Below are 14,393 nucleotides of genomic sequence, written 5' to 3'. Positions count from 1 at the left end.
ACCAACTTAAAATTTAATTCATCTTCATCACTCACGCGCAGCCTTGAAACCATTGGTTTTTCTTCAAACGATTTGTCACAAAAATCAAAGAAAATTTCTCCTAATTCTGATCATCTTGTAACGAACGTATCCTGAAAGCCTATTCAAACGTATTCTATAACGTACACAATCTCAAACCGAGTAATATTACAGCAAAGAAGCAAAATAAAATATTCCGCGACTAACAAATTTCTGACACGCGATGGCAGATAACACATGAGAATTCTCGCAGAGGCTTGATTGGTGATGTTTTATGCATAGGTGGATATGGAAAAGCTACTAGTGAATGAGCGAAGGGGTGCCGCGCTTAAAAATAGGCTTTAATTAAATTTTCCCTTGTTGCTTCTGACTGTTGTGGTACTGATGGACATATGGAAGCTGTAAAAGTAATATTTTTGAGTTCGTAACGTCATAATCTCATTTGCACGGAGAATTTATTTACACGGCAATTTTTCGCTAAATATATTAGCGTTATCAGCGATAAATTCTTGTTAAATTTTTGTCGGTGTTCTCCACGGTTCTAAACCGTAATTTATGATTACTCTCTCTCAAAATCTCATTTATTGTTTGTATTTGTAAGAACAAAATCATAATGCTACGTTTTCCAACTCTTCTATTTATAAAGTATAAAGTATATTTATAAAGTTGTGGCAGTCTATATTGAATTTTGCACCTGAGAGTTCTGAATATCTAATATGTTTCGTAAACCGGCAGCAAGTTCAAATTAGTTAGTGTTCTTCAGGTTCACACGGGAGATTGCACTTTGAGTTTAAAACTATGAGAATTTACTGCAGCAACATCCCTAACTCGTTTAACACTGAGATTTATTACATATTTCAAACATTTAAAAATTACTTGGACAGAGATTTTCCCACTCAAATACTACGTTTTGTGTAAACAACGTGAGTTCAAGCTCCCGTGACTTTAAACACAGCCGGTCTAAACAGTAGTTTAATTTTAACCGACTTTCATTATTGCAGAGACAATTTCGTATGTTTAACAACAATGTTGGAAAAAGTAGTCTTGACAAATCGTGTCGGATAATGAAAATACTGGCACAGCCTGTTGAATATTCTTCCTGTCGTCGCCAGAGTTTCCTATAAAACTTTGATTAAATGAACCCCAAAGAGTTCCACCATTCTGAAAACATTAAAGCAAGTGAGTATATTAAAATAAATTGCCTGATTTGGGTGCGATGTAATTTGAGCAAACGGCCGAAAATGGTGGCTGTTTAAAATTTTTACTGTGACAAAGTGGATGAAATTATCCCTGTGAACTTCCTCCATAAACGTCACGACCACATGTCCTTCGGGTGTTGGAAGGAAGCTCCTTCAAATGAGCTTTTAATAGGTTAAATGCATCCGGACGGGTCGAAGTGTTGGTCACAGTTTGACTTTGCCAAAGTAATTATGAAACAAGTGTGGTAAGTCACTAGGAACATTGCTCGTTAAGTCATTTAGCAAGGTGGTGACATTCGACCCCAGAATGCTAATGATCCTTTTTTACTATGGAAACTTATTAAGCTTTTTTTAGCATCAATCTTGGATATTTATCGCATAGAACCTCATTTTATATTCATCGAACTTTAATGGGTATTAATGTTTCAGTGACTGGAATGTAATTTTCAGTAAATTAAAGTTGAAAGGACTTTGAGCAAGTTTTTTGGTATTTTGCCACATTTGCATTTTGTTTGAGGGATAAACCAGGATGTGATGAGCATTCATTCCTAATTTACATCCTCTATTTATTTAATCCTCAATATTTATAACACAGAATCAATAAAATATTTATTCATGGACTTTAATCTTGTCATTTTTTCAGTTTTATGCATATTGCAGATTTCACAAACCAGACATCACATGCGTAAACATAACGCATGAATTCAACTGTGGAGACAATCAGAGCGCAAACGTGTGGTGGACCGATAAATAAATTTTGATTTAAAATTAAATTGCTTTTAATCCTCCTGAACCAACGTGTATAATATAATCTCTAACATTGTTAGAGTTGAATTTTGCTTAAATTACGCAACATTGTTAACTGGATTAGTCACAGAAAACGATAATCGAAAACTGCTGAAATTTTGTCTGTTTATACATATTAATTGTGTGTCAAACAAAATCTACTCGGTAATCCAGCTTAGTTGAACGTCCAAAATCCTTTGGAGGTTTGATTCACAAACCCTCATCACTTTTAAAAGCAAATAAAAATCAAGCTATGAAAAAATTTTGAATAGTAAAAATGGTGGATGCGCCAGATAAAATTCTAGCCCCAAGGTGCAAATTTGCATTTTTTATGAAAAAAAAAACGCAACTTGATAAGTTTTTTCGTCCAATTTTTTCTAATGTTTCCAGAAAAACGATCACCGGTCCGAATTTTTCCAGCCGATGTTTACAGACGCTTAATTATACATTTTCTGCGTTTATTTATCGAGTTTGAGGTTTCCAGATTTAACAACCCCTTGTACATAAATTAGTAAAGTTCTGGAGTTTACCACCATTTGTGAAAACAGCCACAGCATCAAACTAGATTGTCAACACTGTAAAAACAGTAACTGCTTGTTCTCTGAGTAGGTACGCGGTTTGTTTGCGTCGTAAACAAGATTTTAGTCAAATATTAATTGAAAGTGTGATCCGACATTAACAAAGGATTACACCGAAATGAATATTTTGTTGTTGACTGATACGCTGACTTAAATTCAGACTTGAAATCGAATCGGTACGTTCGTTGTTTCCTGGATCAACGATTTCTTTGTGTTATGAAATATGGAAAGTCTTGAAAGTTACGAATATTTGAATATTTCATACTTCAAAAAGGTATGAGAACAACAGATTTCTATGACGACATCGTGAAGGTACATGAGAAATTTTTTATCTCAGATCTGATAAAATTCAAATCCGTTGAACGTTTGCGGTGTACAAAATACAGCCAACAAAACGAAGTCCATTTCAAGGAGGATTCTGAATAATCTGCTTTATATTACTTCCCCTGTCCTTTGTTTGAGCGAGATAAGTTTAAGACACATTATACAACCCGACTAATCCACTAATATTAGAAGAGGTTAAACACGATCAGAGGCCGCTTTACACTTTCGGTGATCCATGATTTAATCTTTAAAACATTTTACTTCACCAATAACCTCTGAAATAACTTGCTTTTAACTGCCAACCTTTCACGGAATTTCTAAACACTTTATTACATGAGACGGATACGTTTAATATCACCACCTGGCTTTCGCGCTTAACTGGTTCTCAAAGAAACTCACCGACAACCCCAATTTAAAAAACAACGAATACAAAAATAACGACGATATGTTTACTTTTCAGTTTCGATTTACTCAAACGTACATTCAAATAGAACTGAAGACAGCGTAAAATAGAAAATTATTACACACTCGCTAAGGTAGTAAATTTGAGCTCCAGCTTGGTCGGAAAAGTAATTATGCTAAAACCTTCAGCCTATTGTGAAAGCTCAATTAAATTCAAATTAAAATGGCAAACTTTAATTGCGAAAGTTGAGAATTTTTATTTGTATATTACCATTTCATGCCCAGGATTTGAATTATGGAAATCATAGGAAGATTTAATTTATTAGTATTAAAGTTTTCGCTCCTAATTATTCAATAAGATATTTCAGGAATACAGCTCCAAGCAAGTTATTAGATTTTGCCCATTACATTTGCAGTACAAACTAAATTATAAAATAAGAATAAAAAACATGGAATTTCATACAGCTACGTTATTCACAGATGTGTGAATACAAATATTTAGTGTTTGCAGAAATTTTGTGAACATTTTCATTATTGCTGAGTTTCAATTAAATAAAGCAATTGAACGTTTTATATTTATACTGTGTATTTTGGTTCCGCAGTTTTACTCAATTAAAAAATGTGTGATAAAAATAGTAGATGCGCCAGGATAGCTTTCCACATTTTTTGTAATTTTCATAAGTTGTGTGTAAAACAGTAAAAAAATTATAGTGATTGTAACCTTAATTTAATTTTAAATAAATAAAAATGTACCGCTATACGCTACAGACAAACCATTTCTAAAAAGAATAAAAATAACAGATGAACAGACTTGCTTATTATGTAATTTTAATTCTTTTATTGTTGTTTTTATTAGATAAACTCACAAACACGTTTATTAATATATAAAAATTATAAATAAAATTTAGATGAGTAACAACAAAACTATTATAATGTACAAATAATTAATTGTGAGTGAAATTTATAAAAAAAATACATATTATGAATTAACTTTTGCATGTAAATCAATAAACAGCATATTTTGCATATACCCGGCATTTAATTAAAATCTAAAATTATCTAAAACAGTGATTCTAAAATTTAGAAAAATCGGAAAAACCAATAAATGTAAGTATTCAGATTCCACATTAAATGCGGAGAAAATTTGAAAAATGCATAATATGTAGCTCCAGTTGTTTACACTTTTCTTGAGTGTTTTCAACCAACAAGACCAGAATGCAAGACAAAATTTTATCCATAACTGCGACAGTAGAAGTGACTTTTCTATGATTTACTCGTATTCGTCAAATATGACTGTTAAGAAGACTTAGATATATTATCGGAAGATGCATACAAAAAAATTTGCCGAGTTTTACAATTGAAGAACACAAAAACGCGTGCTATCAGCAATTAATAAAGACGTTCTGCTGACGTATAAAAATAATAAATTATGTCTTAAGAAAACACGTTATAAAACACGTTATGAAAAAGTAAACTGACTAAAATAAAAAAAATTTATACATCTATTAGGTCCACCAAATATACGGAATTCAGATTGTCAATTACAAAACTTCGTATTTTTTATATTTTTTTTTATTAATTATGGAAACTCTACATAAAAAATATTTATATTAAAAACATTCAAAATAAATATTGTCATAATTGACCAAATGTGTCGAATATATTAACAATGCGCCATCAAACACAACACATTTATATTTTTAAATGAATTAATGTCTAACACGAGAACTGTACGCTTTTTAAAATTTAATTAATAAATATTATGGAATATTATATTGTTCATTACAAACATTGATATGTCTGTAAACAATCATAAATCCGAGTTAAAAGGAAAATAATACAACTGCTTTAATGACTCCATTTTAAAATGAACACGATATTTCATTAAGTAATAAATGATGTAAACTTACAAAACTTATTAATGTTTGATTAAATTAGGTAATAAAACTCTTTTTCGCTATAAGACTGTTATTAAAAACAGCAACTTCTGACTTTAATCAAAATGAGAAATTGAATTTTCTTTCAACAACCCAATTAATGTTTTCTTAGACCAGTCGTAATTATTCAGATGTTTGTGCTTTTCTCTGTCGAAATTACATTAATTTTAACTTTCATCTTTCACCGAGGTAAGTGTTCAAGTTTTATTTTTAGATAAGCAGGAGCCGACTAAGAAGGAGTTATATTAATTTGGTTTTTGTCGTTTCCTTTCATTTTCTTGTACCTGATGCTTTCTGAAATGGTTAACAAAAAGCGTAATACTAAGATAGAACAGGGGATATTTTTCTGGTCGATTTTCGATTTAGTAGCAGTAATCTTATTAAAGGCTCCTGCTTTTCTGTATATGAAAAGCCATTTTTCAAACGGAACAAAGCCAAGGAACGCGGGATAGAAACATAAAGCGTATTGGCCTCAAAACCGCAGTTTCATTATGTGCGTATAGGCCACATACGCATTCGAATGTCACCATCAACAAAGTCCATGAAAAGCACCGCGAAATATCAAATCAAAAGACAATGGTTAAATTGATGTGCTTTGCACGTAAACAAAGGACACAAACGCTATTACGTAAAGATATGCTCTTATGATAGGTACACAAAGGAAAGCGAACTAACCATCATTTCCAAAACTACCACTACAAGAATCAAACCGATTAATTCCCTTAATAAGTATTAACAAAATTCTGTAGGCCTAACCGTTTGTAATTAGTTCCGTACGGCTAATTGAGAAGATTACATTTCCAAAGCAGGCGTTTTTCGAACGTTATCAAAGGCGGATTCTATAATAAAAATATACAAGCTCGTTAGTTTTCTAACATCTGTTGTTAGTTCGGAGTTTCAGCATTGTGGTTAAGCTTTACAATAAATTGCTACTATGAATATCTAAGCTCTCATATTTGCAAGAAAAGCAACGCAGTATAACCAACACCCAAATACTGTCAACATCATTAGGAAGCATGTGGAAAATCACTTTGCAATAAATTTTTTAAGGGCGTCATTTTAGGTTACGGTCGTCAATGAACAGTATGTAGGTCTTTTTATGTCCGGATTTACAATATACTTTGAACTAAGTAGGCTGAGTTTATTACCAACGTCATAAAAGAAGAACTGCCGTACAGAGACAAATTTTCGATTTTACGACTAATAGAGAGTAAAATACGCATACATAACCCGCTATGGTTGCCACCAGTTTAATTTGAAACTCGGATCGTCCGGAGTAACTTTCAAATAGAAGACCTGCTAAACTAGGCAATAAAATGACAACGATAAAATTGGTGGATGCGCCGGGTTTGCAGTATTTACCACCACGTTGTCTTCAAAGTGTGAACATAAAAATTAAGAATTTAAATTTCTTTCAAAGTAAATAATTCATTGAACAACTCTCGCGCACGTTTCGGCGATCCTTTGAAAACCCGTCGAAGAGCTCTGTTTGTTTTACGTGAAAATCCCTGCGTATCTATTATTAAGAGCAGGTCAGTTTTCAACCTAAGGTGGTAATCCCCCGTGTAGTTATCATCTTCATCGCTTATTTAGCAAACAGCTCTCAAGGGCTTCATTGAAGGTTAGCCGTGTGCGTGCTTTAATCGTGTCCTGCTGCAGGCTTAGTGTCGTCATAAACTAAGTATCCTTTGTCTCTTTACTCATTCTATTTTTGCCCTTTCCAAACTGATTATAACATGTTTTTGGTGCCTGAAGCCTTGTTTATTTTACACTGTCCCCATTATAACTGTGAACGTTATCAAACTGAAATCACAGCTTTGGGAAAGCTCGAGTATTGCCAAAGCTTTACATTGTCGGAAAAGTTTGTTTAGAGAAGCTTAATTTTCTATATTAGTGGATGCTTCAATAAAAGTCGGAAGATCTACGGGTATTCACGCTAGAGCATTTAATTAAAATCGATGTGATATTACAAAAATTTCATGCTGGAAACTATCAGACGAAAGTAAAGATCAGACTTTCAGCACCTGGAGGGTTAGCAGGCTTGAAAAGGTTTTGTCTGCTAAGACAGCAACAAAACCACAACAACCCGGTGAAACATTGCGCTGGATATTTTAATTAGACTCTGGTTTAAACCGTTATTTATCAAAGGCGTTAGATTAAACCAGCATTGAAATTAATTTTCTAGTCCAACAGGCAGCACACATTTTCTTCTCTCTTGATATTTTGGGAAAATGACAAACACCGGAGAATATTGAATTTTATTAAAATTAAAAATTCATAAGTTGACAGACAGAAGATTTTAATTTTAGAAGTTCCCAGGTTTTATCAAGCTTATAAAAAGTTTAGATTCACTACAAGTGAAACAAGTCAGATAAAAATAAAGAAACGCAAAGAACAAAAAATTATATTTAGTTGATGACATTTTCTCGAGAATGTCGTCTTGAGAGGACTTCTTAGATTTTAATATAATGTCTTTGTTAAGGATATAAATAATAAATGAGCTTGTTTTGAAAAGAGCAAATACAGATCTAAGAATAAAATTGTACAACGGAATAAAAGGTAAAAATCTGAGCATACCAATTTATGGGTCTTTCAAACATAGAGAAATTAAATTACGTAAAAAAATTATTAATTTTACGACAAGGCCCGGAGATTATCAACGAATACAAAGACATTAAAAATTCAAAAGAACATTACAGGAGATATAAATATTTCAGATAATTGAAGAGATTTAGAAAATTCTAGAGTTGTAGAAAGTTGAAACAACGTAAGTATCAAAAAACATGCAAAAAGTAATCTGTTATTCTGTGTAATTTACTCATTCTTTATCAAATCTGAATAACTTTGATTTTTAATTAAAAATTTTATCGATTTTAGTTAAACAATGAAGACATATAGGCTATAATCCATAATTCAACATAATGCAATAAATGAATAGCAAATTAACATTTTTATTTCATTATAGAATAGGTAATTTTGTAATTGTAAATGCTTTATTTTAACAGGACGTAATTATTGTCCGTCGGGGCCAAATCCTAATTGATTTAATTAATATTAATTTATTTTTCTAAATTCAGTTATAAAATGACGGCATTTTAAACAGCATTGCAAAAATGACATTATTTTCTCACAAGTCATAAGTCTAGAGATAAAATAATGTCACTAGTCACAAAAATCTGGCAAAATCTGGCAAAAAAAACTGTATCAAAAAATGCGATTATCATACAACTAAATGGTCAATAGCTCGTCTAGTGATAAAATGAGTCACTTCTGCTCCTAATTTCATAAATACTTTATACTATTTTTAGGAAACTTAACAAAAAAAAAAAGTTAGATGAGTTATACAGAGGTGTCCAGATTCCATAATACATAAAACATTAATTTTTTTTTTCTTTTCAAACATGTATTAATTTTGTTTGACAATTATTAATTTAAAGAATGGCAAATCTTTTGTTAATTATTATTAAATGTTTGTACATCATCCAAGTTACCACATCTTCATTCTTAAACGATATAGTGACTTCTCATTCAAGAGTATGATTTTTAGTGTCAGAATAAGTCACCAAAAATCATTTAAGAATGAACATTGTTCTAGTATTATTTTTAAACATAAAATAAAGTCATTCTAATGCCGTAATATAAAAATTTACATTTCTTAATCAAGTTACAAGTGAATATCGTATTACTGATTGCATTCATTTTTTCTGGCAATGGCATTTAAAAAAAAATTGTTTGCTTCTTCACTTCCGTCTATGTATTTTAATTAACTTTGTAGCAAATTTCTCTCTCATTATTGCTGGTAAAGGCACTGCATTAGAAAAGCAAAAGTTGACAAATAAAGATTATGGAATAATTGAATAATTTGCCTACAAGAAAAAGCTTTTACTAAATAATCTCATTTTCGTCGATAAAAGCTTTAATTAAAGGCGTAGCTTAGGTACCTTTAGAGTCGGAAGAGAACTGGTTAGTAGAAATAAAAAAGTAACCAAACAAACTAACTTGTTGGTAAACCTGTCGTCATTATATTATATCAAACCATCTCTTGTTTCAAAATTCTCAACAAGGCTACCAACCCGCTTCAACTTTATTTTTATTTATATGACACACATGTGACAGTGCAGCCAACGTATATACTCAATAAGTAGCTAACACATGACGTTATTAATTTTTCCACTAAAAAATTTATATTTTGACAAGAAAATACTCTCAAATCAGTAACATTGTTGCTTAAACTCATCAGAAAACATCTGTCAAACAAAAAAATTTTGGCTCCACATTTAATAATCTTGTTTGAATTTTTGTTTTTCTTGTTTATCCTGTTGATCCGCAAGGCGGTGAAATTCCCTTATTACTTTTTGAAACGAGCAAGTCCTCCATTTCCTTGACCTTCTGCCCATCTTCTGATAAAACCCTAATCTTTCTAAAATAGATCTACCTCTTTGCATATTCTCGTCCCAATTTCATAAGATTGTCATTTTTCCGTGCTTATTTATGTCCCTGACTTTGCATTTATAAGGTAACCAGGGGTGTTATTTAAAAATATGATAATACTACTCTTGACGGCCATGAGGATCCTCTGGCAAAAAAATGTACGAAAGAAGCTGTCTTAAGAGTTATGGGATATACAGGTCTTAATGGGCTATAACGTTGGCGGAAACAACCGTTGCCATTCCTGCATCGTGTCCGATGTAAACTAGACTGTAGTAATTCCCGCCTTTACCCTCTTGTCATGCTTAGAAGTAAAAGCTTTCTCCAGTAACTCAGAGGGGATGGTGGTTATTACTTCTAGTAGAAAGAAAGCTTGTAACACCTCTTCGGTTTCTTATTGCTGTGGCCTAAACATAATGGAGTGCCGGCTGTTTTTACAACGGCTAAAAACGCGAATTAGAAACGAGGGAGAAGGCGTGAATGTTAACGATTACTTTTATTACAATGTAATAACGATTGTCAGCCATCTGCTGTTTGTTGAACGGAGACATTCTAAAAAATTTCATCTCTGTTCGAACAATGTTGAGGAGTTATGTCTCAACAAAAGATGCAGAGTTAATTACTAAAATATTTTCCTTTTAATTAGGAATTTCGTCCTCGGGTTGTCTCGAAATTGGTCCCTAACCAACTGCAGCAGAATAATCAAGACATTTCCATTAATGAAAACTTTCGCAAACCTGGAGATGACATCCCCTAAAAATTCCGCAAAAATTACACACCAGACGATTTCAAATTTCTAAATGTATCGATAAATTCCCAATCCAATTTCCTGAATTTGTACCGTTTTACGGTAAACCTACTTAATATCGCATTTTCTCTACAATACAACGCTCAATTTGATTATGTTAAATTCCGTGTCTGCGAACTTGGCTGGTAAAATATTAATAAAAGCCTCATTGTGAGCAACTAAAATGCGAAGGCACGTACCATATACAAAATTTCCATACGAATGCCTTGGAATTTTCTTAAAGAAGGGTGAATGAAGTAGAAAGTGGAAGAAATCTAACTTAGGAATGTAAGTGCGTTGAAAACTTGAGTCGGCAACTAGGTGAATTTAAGCGATGTCTACATTATTCAGCGATTTACTCAAATTTAATACCGGCGGAACACTGCGATCTAAAATTTATTGGTTCAGTTTTAAACTACTTTTCGGATTATGGAACAAAACGGCTTTGCCAACTTCCAGTTCAAGACGTGGACCATGCGATGTTAAATATTTTTTCCCATTCCTGTTAATAAAATGCTCAATTTATGTAATAAATCTCGTTATTAAAACTATACTTTATTTACGCTGATATTGACAGCACGAACAAAAAAACAAAACGATTTGGATTCTGAAAGTGTGTTTAAAAAAATAAATAATCAAAGAAACCATCCGACTTGATGTTCTGAATAAAACTACAATTGCAGTATCCAATTTATTGCCAGAAAAATCAAAATTCGTTTACGTAAAAAGAGATCTAAGCATTTTGTTTCTACGAAATTCGAAAAAAAATTGTATGATACACGTGAATAAACAACGACTTGTGTGCGAAATCATTTTTCCGTAGATATAGATATTTACATAACAAGTGCGGAAAGTGAGCAATTTCGCACGAGTGTAAATGTAGATGCACGAGGCGCCAGCCGAGTGCAGATGTTACACGAGTGCAAGAAAGACACTTTCCGACGAGTTGTGTACACTATTTTTCCTACGACCTTCCATTATCAGGAAGAAACCATAAGTCTTGACAATAGTTCATTTCTTATCTTTTCTAAATATTATTTTCTACGACCAAGAGGTTTTATATGAATAAAAGTGACGTATTCCACATAGTTAGATGGTTGATGTTTTCGTACATCAATTTACGAAAGTAAAAGTCACTAGTGTGATATGAATATATCCGCACAGACCTGTCAAAATTGTCTTATCAAAAACGACCTAACCAATTCATTTTTACCATTATGCATGTTGTTTTACAGAGAATCGTCTAGATATTTAAGACAAAAATTCAAGAATTACATTTGTATTTCAAAATAACTGTCAATTTTGACAGGTCTGTGCGGATATATTCATATCACACTAGTGACTTTTACTTTCAAAAATGGATGTACGAAAACATCAACTTTCGGAGTCATTTAACCGTGTGGAAAATGCCACTTTCATATGGGGTCGTAGGAAAATTTTTTATCTAGACTCACTTATATCATCAACTAATTTAAATTACAAACAAAATTAGAAAAACAATGTAGTTTCATTTTTATTTGTTTTACATTCGAGTGAATAAACATAAAAATATTTTTTGTAACTTTTGTGTTTTTTATTAAATTTAAACCAAACAACTAAAATAACAATTTCGATGAAGCTATTAAACGTGTACATGTCCCAAGTTCTGATTTGATTTTATACATAAAATTGATATTCCGAGGACGCTCCATCCCTGTATTAGAAATAAATAACGAAAAGTGTCTAGTAACGCTTATTTAGTTTCAGGAATGCCACTAGAAAGTTAAAACACTTTCAATATCTCCATTTTTTAATCGCCACTTAAAGTTATCCATAAAGTACGGAAATAAAATATTGATTACCTTAACTTAATTGGCATTTAATGAGTTCTCTCCAAACAACTGCTCATAAATCCGCATTACATTTTTACGGCATGTTTTAAACTTTTCCGTTGAAACATCAAAACGTATTTGTATTGCACGTTCTGTCGTCAAAATGTTTTAATTACAACACATGAAAGGCTGTTATGAATATTTAAGAATTTTAATATTAAACCTCCGTTTCTTTCTCGAGAGACAAATGTTAATGTTCTTCTTAATAATTAAAAATGCGCTCTCGCTATAAATCACTAACACTTTTTTTCTTCCAGAGGAGAATCAATTACCGTCCTCTTGCTGGAAGTAACATGGGTAGTAACGCTGTTTTTACAGCTCTCCGTCAGGTAAGAAATACCATTTTAATTAAGTATCTCACTTTTCACTGAAATCGCTGAGAAGGTAAACGTCTGAATTAAATTTTGACGGTTTGACGGACACGGGAAATAAGGAAAGCCCACACCAGTATGTAAAATTTTCGGAAGCAATTTCATCTCTGCATTTTTGTCTTGAGTACACTTTGTAACCTGAGCTCACAAAGGATGTCAAATATTCCGTTTTCGTGGCAAATTACAGAGAAAACATTTTAATCAATTTGTTACAAAGAAAACGCCGAAATTTAGTCGTTCGCAGGTAAAGATGCGTAATGATTCGTAATGAGTTTTTCAAAGAGAAAAAATAATCCATCTAATTTATACATGTTCTCAAAGGGTTACCGCGTCGAATATCAAACATTTTTAATTAAAAAGCTTAAGTAGTTTTTAATTATAACCAAAGATTCGTGCTTTGAAGAAGTAAATTATATCAACCGGCCGTAGTTTGGCGTAGTTTGACAAAAACAGTGCTTTATATTTTGCAATTTAATTTCAAACGCGCAGAGGAACTAATTATTTTTAATTATTGCTCAAATACAGTCCGGACAATGTTGATAATTTTTTTAGATTTTTCCTGTAAAATATGTCGCCCCCGAAAATTTATATTCCTAAAATTATATACATTTACAGAATTTATGATTGCACTGTTATTTCATCCCCTGTTTGCCCTACCTGGAAATCGCGGTTTGAATAAATTATAATTCCCACATATACTATCACATCTGTTTGATATTATTAGTATGCAGACAAGATAAAGTCATTTATAAAAGCTGAAATATAAACAAACTATTATACCTCCGTTACGACACGAACTGAATATGCAAACTTCTTCCTGACATTTGTCTGCAATAATTCATTCACAAAAAGTAAAACAAGCGGGGATTTAATCGAAATTTAATTAAAAAAAAGTTTATAAATCGGAAAGGTACCCACGCCAGAATTTTCGCAATTCAATTTAACTTGCTATCGAATATTTTCAATCGCGTGAAATCTATTCCACTTGAATATGACTTTCAACTCAGAAGATATTCTGAATTAAAATACAATCTAATTTCTTGAAGGGCCTCTTTTGGAGGATTGCTGTTATCGGATGTTATGGAAAGATGCGCTGCTTTAATTATGAGATTATGTTTACTGGTTCTATCTGGTGCACTTACTTTCAATTGGAATTTAATGTATTCTTTGATATGAAACTCAACTCGTGGAAATTCTCGTATAATTGCTAAAATATGAATTTTACGGTATGTAACGGATCTAATTTCGGACAAACTTCAATTATGTACAAAAATGGTGGATGCGCCGGGATTGGAGTTTTCCTCTCTACGTTATTTTTCTTTCAAATTAATCTCAATAACTCTGTCTTTTATCAGCTGGCTTCCACATTGTATAATTCAATCTATGCCTCGTTCATTATTTATTTCGAACTTTGCTCCGCCCAGCTATTAATACAATTTAGCTTGCCTTGTAAACATTTTAAAAACATTTTACAACCTCCTAACGTTCCGGCGATAAAATTGACATGAATTTACTCATTCCCATTAAAGTTACAAATAATAAAATTGAAACAAGATCTCGTGTTTAAGATATACAGCCTTCCCTTCGCGTTTCATAAAATAAATAATATTCGAAAGTCGCAAAACGCTGATATGTTTCCACATCCATGCTAATAAAAAAGCCATTTATTTGAAATTGATAGACCCCATGTTT

The 14,393-nt window shown here is 32.1% G+C and overlaps 1 protein-coding gene across 2 annotated transcripts in view; it reads left to right on the top strand.

Annotated features, from left to right (window-relative positions):
- LOC148173092 (uncharacterized) overlaps positions 1-14,393 on the top strand; it is a 52,197-nt gene that overhangs the window by 35,791 nt on the left and 2,013 nt on the right. For both annotated transcript variants that reach the window (XM_088039168.1, XM_088039167.1), the window contains exon 3: positions 12,588-12,659. In XM_088039168.1, the coding sequence (XP_087895294.1) occupies positions 12,588-12,659 (72 nt within the window). The remainder of the gene's footprint in view (positions 1-12,587; positions 12,660-14,393) is intronic.

The sequence above is a fragment of the Gnatocerus cornutus genome, chromosome 6, assembly GCF_029298725.1.
Source record: "Gnatocerus cornutus isolate USDA-ARS CGAHR chromosome 6, icGnaCorn1.1, whole genome shotgun sequence".
NCBI classification, from domain to species: Eukaryota; Metazoa; Arthropoda; class Insecta; order Coleoptera; family Tenebrionidae; genus Gnatocerus; species Gnatocerus cornutus.
The sequence above is the reverse complement of the archived record's forward strand: the minus strand, read 5'-3'. Positions and strand labels throughout refer to the sequence as shown.